Source organism: Electrophorus electricus, chromosome 16 (assembly GCF_041902795.1).
Source record: "Electrophorus electricus isolate QZ-2024a chromosome 16, ASM4190279v1, whole genome shotgun sequence".
In the NCBI taxonomy this organism is placed as follows: domain Eukaryota; kingdom Metazoa; phylum Chordata; class Actinopteri; order Gymnotiformes; family Gymnotidae; genus Electrophorus; species Electrophorus electricus.
In genome coordinates this window covers 19,982,795-19,996,072 of record NC_137512.1, presented here as the reverse complement: position 1 = coordinate 19,996,072, position 13,278 = coordinate 19,982,795, and the positions used below count along the sequence as shown (strand labels likewise).

The 13,278-nt window shown below is 39.7% G+C and overlaps 2 protein-coding genes across 2 annotated transcripts in view; both read left to right on the top strand.

The window, feature by feature from the left end:
* fat2 (FAT atypical cadherin 2) overlaps positions 1–4,343 on the top strand; it is a 36,266-nt gene extending 31,923 nt beyond the window's left edge. The window contains exons 22-24 of the mRNA XM_027003592.3: positions 380–533; positions 812–1,329; positions 1,583–4,343. Coding sequence (XP_026859393.3) covers positions 380–533; positions 812–1,329; positions 1,583–2,061 — 1,151 coding nt within the window. The 3' untranslated portion in view covers positions 2,062–4,343. The remainder of the gene's footprint in view (positions 1–379; positions 534–811; positions 1,330–1,582) is intronic.
* Positions 4,344–6,240: 1,897 nt separating this feature from the next.
* Positions 6,241–10,166, top strand: mtnr1al (melatonin receptor type 1A like). The gene is made up of 2 exons (XM_027003628.3): positions 6,241–6,425; positions 9,395–10,166. The coding sequence occupies exons 1-2, from the start codon at positions 6,241–6,243 to the stop codon at positions 10,164–10,166; spliced, it is 957 nt and encodes a 318-aa protein (XP_026859429.3).
* Positions 10,167–13,278: the final 3,112 nt, after the last annotated feature.

The window sequence follows — 13,278 nt, the reverse complement described above, 5'->3', positions numbered from 1 at the left end:
AAAAAAGGAAATGTAACAAATTTTCTGGTCGCCTTGATGTTTGTGATTATTCAGGCTTATTTGTGTTGCATCACCCATATCATATTTGTGTTGCATAATTTATATTTATCTGTTCATCAGTAACCTTAAGCCTAATTTTGTATATTAGCTATTCTATGCAGAAGCACTAGTCACTGCAACACAATTATGCAAATGAGGTTAGGGTCATAATAACCCCTCATGTGTTTAATCTGCAAGTGTGGCGTCAGGCCCAGTGATTTCCATTTTAGTCTTTGGTCTCCACTCAACTCCTGGAAAATCTCTGTGGGTCTGCCAGTGTTGGGGTGGCAGCTTCCCAGTCTGGAGTGCAGACATGATGTTTCTCTTGTTTGCTCTGCAGAGTTCCACTGTAGCTGCCCATTGCCATTCTTCGGTGCACGCTGTGAGCTGGAGAACAACCCATGTACATCCCAACCATGCGCCCATGGCCTGCTGTGTGTCCCAAAGTTTGAAGGTTATATGTGCAACTGCCCTGAACAAATTGCTGAGACCAGGTAAGGCTGATGTGCTTCTTTGCAGCCCTTATTGAAGTCGCAAAGTGGTGACTGTATTTTTTGCTTTTGAATTAATTATTGCATCATAATTTGGCCCCTGTCTGACCTCTTCCATTAACTAACTAGTTTAAGCCTATGAAACCTATGCCAACATGTTCCAGTTTCTATTCTCATCTATACATCTCTGTGCAGTTAGATTCTACTGAAAATTATTGCAATGGTGTATACAGCTCACAGACCTCATTCTCCTATTCCTTTTCTCTGCTGTTATTGTGCAGATGTCTGAGTGATGCATGTTCTTCAAACCCTTGTCCCAGTGGATTTGGCTGTAAAATGGCAAAGGGTTCAATCCATTGTGACCCTTTGCCTCAACTTTCAAGACCCATTGGATATGCAGAGATTGCTGAGATCTGCGCAGGTGTGCTGGGACTCATACTGCTCGTCGCAGTCTTTGTGTGCATACGAAAACACTATGTCAGCCACAAGAAGCACAAGCCAATCTGTGTGCAAGATTCTAATGGCTACTTCCCAACGGGCCTGACAAAGATGCATGATGGAGAGAACACTCCCCCCATGGAAATGAGCACCATGATTGGCTTGGGGAATGACCTGGACCACAGCCCTTTCCGTTCCTTGAAGCCTCGTGAGCAGAGGGAGCTGACCCAGATGGTTTCCCGTCCCCAGAAAGCTCAGGGCCCAGTGGTGTGCAGTGTGGCCCCAAACCTCCCTGCTCCTGCCTCTTCCATCTCTGATAATGAATCTATTATGAAACCCAACTGGGAGCCAGACTATGAAGGTGAGTCTGTAAGATACTAAATTCAGTGGGCTGATGTCAGTGGAAGATGGGCAAATTGGAGTAAATGACTGCGCTCAAGCAAACATGGAAAAATGTATGGAAAATTAATTCCATAACAAACTGAGCACGGAGCACTTCTCTGTCATTTTCGTCAAAAAATAGATTAAATCCAGCCTCTATGTGTGTTCAGTGTATTTTTCATAGGTGTTGTGTGTATTAGAAATGAGTGCATTCCTCTGCTCTATGTTTGCAGTATACCCTGCTGATCCTGACTATTATGGGCGGCCAGCCGTGCAGGAGTTCCCTCAGTTTGACATTGTTGAGAGCACTTACCCAACCATGTCATCCGGAGACTCCCGGCGGAACTCTCGCTTTGGGGGCTTCCCATTCCCACTGGAACGCGGTGACCGTCGTGCGCCATTGCCACCCTGCTACAGCAGCCAGAACCTGGACGACTTCCTGGGGCCGGATGGTCTGCCCCTGCCCAGCTCGCAGTGCCCCAACGAGTACACAGCCATCAGCTACTACCCGACGAAGCACACACGCAGCATGGATAACGTGTCAACGGGCTACAAGCGCTTGAGTGTACGCCTGAGTGTGGCTCAGCCATCGTACGCGGACTGTGGCTCCTCCACCCACACAGCACCGCCGTCCAATCGTGCCTCCCGCAGCTGCGTCGACTCCGACCTGGTGGAGAGTGACTATGGCAGCTGCGAGGAGGTCATGTTCTAGTCCATCACTGCATGACATGCTGGCAACCAGCTCTAAGCACTGCACCTTCCATCAGGACTGACATTTAGCTGGAGAAGATGGATTTTAGTTCAAAGGCAGAGGGAAAAGCTATTGGAGAATTAGAATCCCATAGCCTGAACAGTGTTACTCTTCATTTCCAAGAAGATGCCTGACTCAAATTTGACCACTGTCCCTTGCATTGAAAAATTGATGAGGAAGTGTACTAAATAATGTTCTTATACACATAAATTGAGAAGATGCCAGCTGGGCAGAGTGGTAGAATGTCCATTCCTCTCTGAGCATTTGTGAGCATCTCTTTTTGATTGCTGTTTACAATTTGTATTCATGTACTGAGTGCTGTAGTGTTTGTTGCATGAATTTATCACAAAGTCCAAAATGTAGTTATCAGTGACATTTTGAGGTCTTGAGCTACAAGCTGTGCCCCGTGTTGTAATTTTAGCCACCCTACACACCTGCAGAGAGAGAGAGAGAGAGAGAGAGAGAGAGAGAGAGACAGAGATAGATAGATAGATAGATAGATAGATAGATAGATAGATAGATAGATAGATAGATAGATAGATAGATAGATAGATAGATAGATAGATAGATAGATGTACATTAAATATTAAACAAAAATATACCTAGACGACAGCAGTTCCACATTGAATTTTAAAGTTGAAAGCTTTTTGGTGAGACAACGTTTTGGTGATACAAACAATGCTAAAATCATGTTTAATGTATGACCCTAGTGGACAAGAGACTTTAAATAAAGACAAAAAAGTGACAATCTCAAACACTTTGACCAGAAAACGAATTCTGAAGTGAAAAGTAGTATGAATATTAGATTACTTGTGTCCTCTTAGTGCTCAGTCCTTGGGGTCCAAAGAATGCCACCAAGAGCGCAGCATTGATTTGTTATTGAGAGTTCTCCCTGTAACTAAAGCAATATGCCTGTCAGTCAGATGTCTGCTTGGTCAGGCCATTAATGTTCTCCTCTGAGTATTTTGAAACACCAGACTGCACTTTGCGGCTAGTAGATCACAACAATGTGGTGTTGGGATTTATGGACCTCATAGGATGTGTGCGCTTGCCTGCCTCACTGGAGGCACAGCTGTGAAAGAGAAGACACCTTCTACACTGGGAACTGGCCAAACTACTAAATTGTGAGGTGAATCAAAATTTGAGGACTGAAGCTGAGGCTGGTCCTTTGCTGCTTACTTACAAAATATTGATAGTAAAAATATATTATATATCAAGAATAGATTCCAAACAGTGAGTCTTTAGGTAACATATACATTATAAAACAAATATATTTTCACAAGCATGTAAGTAATATGCAATGCAGCGCTTTGTGAATAGCAAATGTTTAGATGCAGTATTTTTTGAATGTGAACTCATGCACTGTTTTTTCCTATTATTGCAAGTGTGTTTGAAGAATTTAATGATCAAAGGCCATCAAATTACAATAAAGCAATGCAAAATTATATGCAGACCATAATGGTTACATTGTGTCTCCTGTCTAGCACATATGATGCATTTCTGTCAAATGAACTCTACAAAGTAATTGTTAAAATGTAGAAGTTTAGCATTGACCATGTAATGGTTTGTACTATAATCCTATAAAAATGTGGTATGTTCACAGTTCTGCCAATTGCTATTACTTCATCCCTGTTACTTTTGTGGTATGTTGTTAATGGACATGTCCCTATTGGCTTGTTTACACTTGAAATGCCATCAGTAGGGATTCGCAACACAGCACAGCTATTAAACAGCAGGATGGCTAGTTTTAGGCTTTTGCAGTGAGGATGTATGGGTTTTGTATTAAATCCGTGCACATACGGGTAGATGCTCAGGGCTGAGCCATTGAGACAGTTGCATGTGCTGCCCCTTTCTGTTACCAACCGCTGAATCATTGTGGTGGCTATTGCATAGTGTTTGACGCTAAATTAAATGTTCTATTCTTCTTGTGTATGGCAGCTGTTTGAAGTATTTCTGGGGACTGCTGATGCTCACAGCTTCTCTTTTCACTGTCGCTTAGTTTGGCCACATGACTGTTGTTGTGTGCACAGTGAATGCAGTGGTCCAGTGGGTTCAAGAAAGAATGTATCATTTTTGTTATTTTCAAAATTCAATATGGGACAAATCCCATGTTTGTTTTAAATCTGTTCCTCTGTGAGAGAATCGTTTTCATTTTAGTCTTCATCATTATTGTTGGAAACATGAAAAAGTACTCTATAAATAAAAGTACATGGTAATAAATGTTTCACTGAGTTACATTATAATTGACTGATAATTGTTCTAATTGATATTGATTGCATTTGGATTGCAGTTGTAACTGTGTGGAGTTTGCCTGTTCTCCCTGTGCCTGCAGGGGTTTCTTCCAGTTCCTATGGGTCCCTGTCACACTCCATGCATACGTTAGGTTGATACAAATTTCCCTGATTGAGTGAGTGAGTGAGTGAGAGAGAGAGAGAGAGTGTGTGTGTGTGCGTGTGTGCGTGAGTGTGTGTGTGTGTGTGTGTGTGTGTGTGTGTGTGTGTGTGTGTGTGTGTGTGTGTGTTTGTGCCCTGTGATGGATTGGTGGCCTGTCTGGGGTTGGTTCCTGCCTAGCTCTCTGTGCAGGAGGGCTCCCCTAATATGTGTTTTGCCATAGTTGCTAATTTAAGCATAAAATGTACAATCTGTGGTGCTAGTTCATGGTTAATTTAGGCCCAGATTAAACTATATACCATGTAAAATTAATTCCAATGTCATTCAAAGCCTAACTGAGCATTACATTTCAGATAGATATTTTAGCCAAAATCATTTATAATAAAAGTATGACAACTTAGAGAAATATCTTACTTCATTAAATTTCTTTAATTCTATACTATGCCAATAGTACACTCATGGTCAGTGTGATGAGAGTAATAGCTCAGTAACTAGACACAGTGATCCATAGCATGGCCTGTTACAGAGACATGCCTGACAGCAAGATCATATGCAGCATTAAAGGACAACCCCTCCTACTGCACGCTGAACTCTCGGCCACCTGATCTATAGCTCAAAGCTTCAGAAACTTTGCTAGTGAGTTCCCTTTAATTTCTAGCATTCAGGGTACAATGTCAAAACAGAACTACATATCTGTGAGCAAACTAAAATCAGAATTTCTCTCTATCTGTCTCTCTCTTTTCCATAGCTGGACACGTGGCAAGTCAAGACAACTATGCATTCATCCATACTCTGTGCTCTCACACATGTCTGGCTAATAATGTGACCATGAGTCCAGATGCAGTGCAGCACAAGCTTGTGTACACCATTTGTAATGGTTTGTAATGACACATCAACAACAGAAAGTTTTTTTTTTCCTTTGAAATGGTGATTCTAATTATAAAATAAAATGGAAAGACAATGACAATTCATGCATCATGATTTTTACTAACACTACTACACTGTGTTCATTTGTTTGGTCCAGGACTACAAGTATAGATTACTACCATCCCAGCATGACTACATAGCAAACTCATCCAACTTAGAGTGTCGTCTTTGACCTGCCAGTGGATCACTAAATCCGCACTGGCAGAAAGCAGCTGGTGAGGCTGGGAAAGTTTACCTCAAGAACTCAGACCATCAGAGAGGGTGTCCCACAGGGTTCTATACTCTCCCTACTGTGCTTCTTACTGTACCTCTCAGTCAATATCCTGAAACCACAGTTATCGGTCTCATATGTGATGGTGATGAATCTGCATATAGACAGGTAGTTGACCAGATTGTCCTCTGGAGCATCTATAATAACCTAAAGCTGAACACAGTGGAGATGACTCTGGACTTCAGGAGAAATCCTCCAACCCTGCCAGCACTCACCATCCTTGACAGCTCTGTGTCGGCAATGGAGTCCTTCAAGTTTCTGGGTACTACAATCACCATAGACCTGAAGTAGGACAGCAATCATCAAGAGAGCCCAGCAGAGGATGTATTTCATGTGTCAGCTGAGGAAGTTCAACATGTCCCAGGAGCTGATAGTCCAGTTCTACACAGCCATCACTGAATCACAGAAACTGTGATCAGAAGATCCATTACAATGTTTGAATCTCAGACGCTGCAAGCTCATACTAAATCAATGCAAGACTCACTACTTGTCAGTGTCATGCATGGCTGTGGCATGTACAATTGTCCCAAGGATTAGAAGATGAAGTGATGATGGTGGAGGCAACCAATGCCCCTTTAAGAAATGTTTCTTCCGGAGACGGACACAGCAAGAGTCTGTCTTTTCCGTGGAAGGTCACTTTACTGTCGAGTGTGCTGATCACTGCTATTGTGGTAGAGGTACTGGGCAAACTGTTGGTCATTGCATCAGTCATCAAAAACAGAAAACTCTGGAAAGCAGAATTTTTTTTAACCTTTTGATATTTGTTGCTTTTAAAGTTTTGTGTTTATGTTGTCCTTAATCTGTAGTGCTATTGTTTAAAAAATCTCCATGCCCTTGTATGTGATCAGGCAATCTGCACTGTGCCTTGATTATGTCACCTTCTGGTCACATTACAGATCTGATCTAGTGAATTACACATAGTTTGACCTTTCCTACAGAGATTAATGCTCAAAAAGTTTCAGGTCTTGTTGTTGGTTATGATCAGTTATGACATTTGATAAATACAGCTAGAGCAAACAAGAGAGCAGACATAAAGAGATGATGGTTTGCACTTGAATGTTGGATCATTCTTTTTTTGCAACAGTTGGATTAAAAATATTCCAGATGCTTGTAGAATGTACTTTGGGCACAGGTAAAACTTGAAGATTACTCTGGAGATTGTACTTTAAACACATATTCTCTTAAATAGAATGTTCTCTAAAATAACTAGGTTTCTATAGTCATGCATGTAGCTCATACAGAAAGTACTGCAGTTGCTTGTTCTTTACCACAATAAAGTTCACTCCCACAATCAATGCAAATTCCCAGTTGTGTTTCTAGTCTATCTTGACCTTCAAAGCTTTGTGCAGCTGGAGTAAAATGTTGTAAATTAGGGAGCACACTTCATCTAATGTATAATGAGGAAGTTGTTTGCATTCATACATTTTCCTGACCCACTCAGGTTAGTGAAAAAAGTAGACAAGCAGGGTCATTATGTGGCAAATAAAAATATCACAATATATATTAAGTTCAACAATTCTACAGCATAACCATCACAAACAACAACAACTACACAACAACAACAACAACAACAACAAAACAACAACAATAATAATAAGTCATATAATTTAGAGTTTAGTTATAGTCATAGCAGTTGGTGATGGCAACTAATATCAAGATACCTCACATTGACCCAGTTGGTAAAAGCACCTGTTGACTTATGCCTATGTCATGGCTGTGTTTTCACTGGAAAAGCACAGCAGTCAATTGCAATAGTCAATTATATTTATATCTAATGATCCATCACAGTGAAAAGCATTTTAATTTTTTTGTCATTAAAACATCACTTCACATGTGACTGAATTAGTGTATCCTGAGCTCATGAGAATTGTTTAATGTGCCATTTCATTTAATGTGCATTATGGTCACAAATAAATGTCCAGCAGTGGCACATGCAGTCTAAGCCTTTGCAGAGAATGACCAAAATTGCCAGCATCAATTTCAGTGGATGTGGTGCTTCTGAATTCAGTTGTTGGCCGAAAGTAAGACAATCTGCTTAATGTGAGACAATGTAACCTATTCAGTGAGTTCCACTGAATTGAAAGAAACATATTTATCAATAAGCTTGCTGCTTTCTAGGTACATTGAGCGTACACTAGAAATCAACATGACTGGCCATTCTCATTCAAACCTACAAGTTTTTTGACAGTCCTTCAAATAAGACAACAACTACAATTATTAGTATAATTATTAATACTATTAATGTTACATTCTTAATCATTTGTAATAATATTAATAATTATAAAAAAGTAACAATAATAATATAAATATTAATAGTAATATTACGAAACACTTAATATTAAGCTTATTAATAATATTAATGTTATTAATACTTTTATTAATCTCTTTCTTAATATGGCATATAACCTCTTCAGGAGCAGATACCCCAAAAAGCTTTGGAAAAAGCTTTTATTCTTCAAAACGTATGAGAGAGTGAATGTTTAAGACCAAAACATGGGCAAAAATGCATTGATCATCATTCAAAAGCAAATATCATTATTTATCAGTCATATACAAACTAGCTGATAAAAGAAGCATATACAGAGCTTAGCAATCAGCAGCAGTGAATATTGGTATATGTATAATACCAGAACTTCATTATACCTTCATTATGCTAAGAGTTGATTACCCACAGAGAGAATTTACAAAATTTGCAAGAGAGGTTTGTATCTCTGGTTCTTTGAAGATAAGTGCAGCCTTGCACATACTTTTGCTGTTGTGAATGAATATGGTGAGTCCATTCTCACTCAGACCCTCTCCACTTCAACTATAAACCTGCCTGATTGGTGTTGTCCTCAGGCAGTGCATCAATTCTTTGAAACTTTCAATCTGTGACTCATTGGCTTTGCCTGAGAAGGTTTTTGCCACATTCTGCTTGAAAACTATAATACTCATTCCTGTCTTTTCACACTGAGCACAGCAATTACAAGTTAAATCCTGTTATTAGCTTTGCGAGCCCGTAAAATTGTTGATACAGTGTTATAGCCGATCTAAGATACCCACAGGGCATCAAGCTACTTAAACAATATCATGAGGCAAAAGGTTTTTGTGAAATACCAAATTGATTGGGAAAGCTTACAGCATTTCACATGAGAGCACTGTCAGTGTCAATTTGTATTAACACAAATGAGCAACTACTGGAAGGTCAATGTCTCTGGTACATCTGTGTGTAGAAATTCCCCTTGAGAATAAGGTGCCTATCATGTTAGCAATGGTCCCCATGTAAACATCTGACAGGTTCTGACGGGTGTGAAATGTGTAATCAATAACTCTAGAAATTCAAAACATTGTCTCTAGTCACACAACTTTATACCTGTGTCACCTTGAAACTCTGTGGGAGTGGCAAGAGCAATTTGTGATGGGGAAGAGTGATGTGGAAAAATTAACTTGAAATTTAATCCTAACAGAAACACTTATAACATAGAGATTTTGTTCAATTTAGATAAGTGGGCTCAGCAAGGGTAAAGATTTCTAAGTCCTGAATTTTCAAGTGTCTAATTCAGCAAAGAAAAGAGTTCCATAAGTTTCAGATATCTGACAGCCTATTTTGTTTAGATTTCTTGGCTATTTTTATACTGCATAATTAAAAATGTTGCCTGTAGTACAAACTTTCAAAGGCTGAATGTTGCATTTCCAGTGACATCCAATTTCCTTTTTTTCTTTAATAGGAAATGCCTTTGTGGTGAGTTTGGCTGTGGCAGATCTAGTAGTGGCCATCTACCCTTACCCTCTGCTCTTGACAGCCATTTTCCACAACGACTGGATTGCTGGCACCTTCCACTGCCAAATCAGCCGCTTCCTAATGGGGCTCAGTGTCATCAGCTCCATCTTCAACATCACAGGCATCACCATCAACCGCTACTGCTACATCTGCCACAGCCTGAAGTATGACAGGCTCTTCTCCAGCAAGAACACCGTGTGCTACATGACCCTAGGGTGGTCCCTCACCATCCTGGCCATCGTGCCCAACTGGTTTGTGGAGTCGCTGAAGTATGACCCATTCGTCTACTCATGCACATTTGCCCAATCTGTGAGCTCCCTCTACACCGTCGCTGTGGTGGTGGTGCATTTCATCCTGCTCATTGGCATCGTCACCTACTGTTACCTTCGCATCTGGGTGCTCGTCATTCACGTTCTGCATTGCATCAAGCCAGAAGGCCAGTCCAAGATCAAGCCACACGATGTGCGCAACCTTCTCACCATCTTTGTGGTGCTCATGCTGTTTGCCATGTGCTTGGCACCACTGAACTTCATTGGCCTAAACGTGGCTGTGCGCCCTGCCCTGGGTCAAGCTATCCCAGAGTGGAATATCACAGCCAACTACTTCATGGCTTATTTCAACAGCTGCCTCAATGCTGTCATCTATGGTGCCCTCAACCACAATTTTCGGAAGGAGTACAAAAGGATTGTATTCACTCTATTCAAGTTCCATTGCTGAATGTTTTTTTAAAGCACTATGACTTATCGACAAACAAAGAGAATGCTGTTCAAACAGATAGGGACTTACTAAACAAAGAGTAATGGTGCAACTATTGACACCAGTCTTTGTGCTGGGTCTGCCCATGTCAAAGGACCCACACTATTGATTGCTTTGTTTTTGTCATTGTTGTTGTTGTTGTTGTTGTTGTTGTTGTTAAATTGACATGGAGACAGATAGAACTGTTTTTGACCGAGTTGTTTGAACATGCCTACTGGATTGATATTGTATGATTCCAATGCCCTTATTACCCTATGTTAAGAGAACCTTCAAGTTGTCCAATAGAAGATGCTGGTGTCTCTGAACAAAACAGAAGAAGGACCTTCTAGCGGCTATTTCTCATTCTGTGATATTTAATACCATCCAGGTGTCATAAGTCAATAGACTGGTATCTCACCAGTAGAGTCAGGGTAAGATACAGAGGCAGTTTTCCTGAACTGAGAGTGGTTCAAAAATAAATTATTGATCCACAGGCTCCCAAAACTGCAAAGAACATACATATAATAAATTATTTGTTCAGATTTAAAGAGGATAAATCAAATCAGTCAGAAGGGCTTTGTTCGGATCGTCTTTATTATCATTTTGACTCGAAAAATGTATCAATTTCACAAGCATGTCTTTAATTTATATATAGGCCAATACCTAAATATACACTGTAATATTATAAGGGCCCGATTGCCCCTGGGCAAGGAGCAGAACGTATAGGCTCCCTCGATGGAGACAGACATTTATTAATATATGGAAAAGACAACGGCACTCACACATATCACATAAACGGTGAACATGAATACAAATACGACCAGCATGAAAAAAGGCAATGTGAACAATGACTGACACCGATTCACACCCCAACAGGGGTTTAAATACAGACATAACGAGACTTATTTAGGTGCAGGTGTGTGCTAAACTTGGGCGTGGTTACAAACGAGACAGTGAATTTCCACTGCTCGCGACAGAGCCGTACCACTTGACCAGTGGAAAGGGGCGTGTTCCGTGACAAATATAAGGAACACTAATCATATGTCAGCATGTTTTTCACTTTGCATTACTAAGCACTTGAAAATATTTACTATAATTTAATTAAAATAATCAGAATGGATATAATGCATTGACTTTAAGAACATATTTTATTGAATGGACATTTCGAAATACTTTAATACCTCAATTTGATAGATGACTCTATGCTTTCTTGATAAAGTCTTTCAAATAAACATAAAAACAATCATTGTCCACAAAAGAATCCTTCAAACTAGAATCCTTCAAACATTTACATTTTTGGCATTTAGCAGAAATGCTTACCCAGAGTGACCTACAAAAGTGCCTTATCAATTACTCACAGAATGCATCCCAACCAGTACAGTATTAGAGTTCAAGATACCATTGAACTAGAATACTGTTGAAATACATGTATCAAAAAATACATGTATCAAAAACAGTGCAAAAAATGCTTATGCAAAACAAGTGCAAAACAGGTATAAGCTCTATATCAGACAAATAATATCAAACTACATGTGAATTTCAGTTACCCAACAGGTGCAATGTCAATAGTCATTCTAAATCTTCCACAAATAGATAAGTCTTCAGTCTGCGTTTGAAAACTGCAAGGGACTCAGACAGACAGTGGAACTTTGTTCCACCATCTGGGAGCCAGGGCAGAGAATAGTCTTGATGCTTGTCTTCCATAAGACTTGAAGCAGTGTGTTTCAAGCCAAGCCATAATCATGGCATGGATCAGGCTTTTACCAGATTTCCACAAAACATAAAGTAATGAAATATGCTAGCAAAAATTATCTACATAGGGAAATAGATAATCTAATACAAATATTTAGTTTAAAGGCATAAGAAATCTTAAATTATTTTGTATATCCTCGTGTGCATAAAAGAAGGGTTTGTGCATGTCTGGAAGAATGAGAGAGAGAGAGAGAGAGAGAGAGAGAGAGAGAGAGAAAGAAAGGGAGGGTTGAGAGAGAGCAGGGGGTGGAGGAAGAGAGATGCATGTAGTTATAAGAAATTATAAAGCACTATTTCAGATTGCACATTTCAGTCTGCACCTGAAGTTAGAACTTGAGTGTTATGCCCAAGTAAAATTTGTTCTTATGAAGTCTTAATAAAGATCGATCACTCTGTACTGCCTGGAGTGTTATAACAATATACAAATAACTCAGAAGTTTGAAAAGATTACAGTGTTGTACTCATAGCAGTGAAAGTAATGAAGACTTAGTTTCAATGTTTTAACAGAATCTTCAGCTTATAAATATTGTTCAAATATCTGATGTGACATTTTCTTTTTTTTTTTTTTTGATTAACAGTTATCACCTGATCTATGTTGTCACAGTTATTTTGGTAAAACTAATTCTAGTATCCACCTTCCGGACCTCCTTCTGTTCTGACAGAAAGTATTGCAGAAAACAAATTGACTGGGCAGTTTGCACATTACTGCCCTGGACACCTTTATTCTTTCACAACATGATTTCGGTTTCATGGAAAAACAAGTCTCTGACATGGAACTTTTCAGGTCAGAGCAGAATAGTTCAGGTGGCAAATGTATGCCTCAGAAAATATAAGTCCCAAAGGTAGATGGACAGTGCTAATGACTCTACATACAGCAGATGAATTTTGGTCATGTTTGAAGGAAGAAAAAGAATGCAGTGATGGAGCTTGGGATTCAGTAGCTGCTGTTTACTTGGGACAAACAGGAGAGCAGATGAGGTATTATATGTGGAAGATATGTGGAATATGTTTTGTTTGGTCAAGCCCAAGGAAGTGAGCTGTTCAAAGAACTGTTAGATATATTATGAGCTAAATTTTAGAAATGGATGGTCTGTGTCCCTAGTGGAAAAGGTTAGTTGGGAAGGGCATCTATTAACTCTAAAATGAGACAAACTTTCACTGGGTGAGAGGATTTCACAAGTGCTAACATGGGTTGTTCAAAGCAAAATCAGATCATTGTGATGACACTTGACATTCCCATAGGATTGTCTGTGTTTTTAGCCCATCAAAACAGATCATCAGCCTTTCTTTATGTACCTCGTACTGTTACTCACTGCATTAGGCCTGTAAGGGTACTATTTAA

Bases quoted from the DNA above. Each gene is read 5' to 3' on its own strand.
- mtnr1al (XM_027003628.3), top strand. From the start codon at position 6,241: ATGGTGGAGGCAACCAATGCCCCTTTAAGAAATGTTTCTTCCGGAGAC. The intron at 6,426-9,394 runs AGAATTTTTTTT...TTTTTCTTTAAT, and splicing joins AACAGAAAACTCTGGAAAGC to AGGAAATGCCTTTGTGGTGA.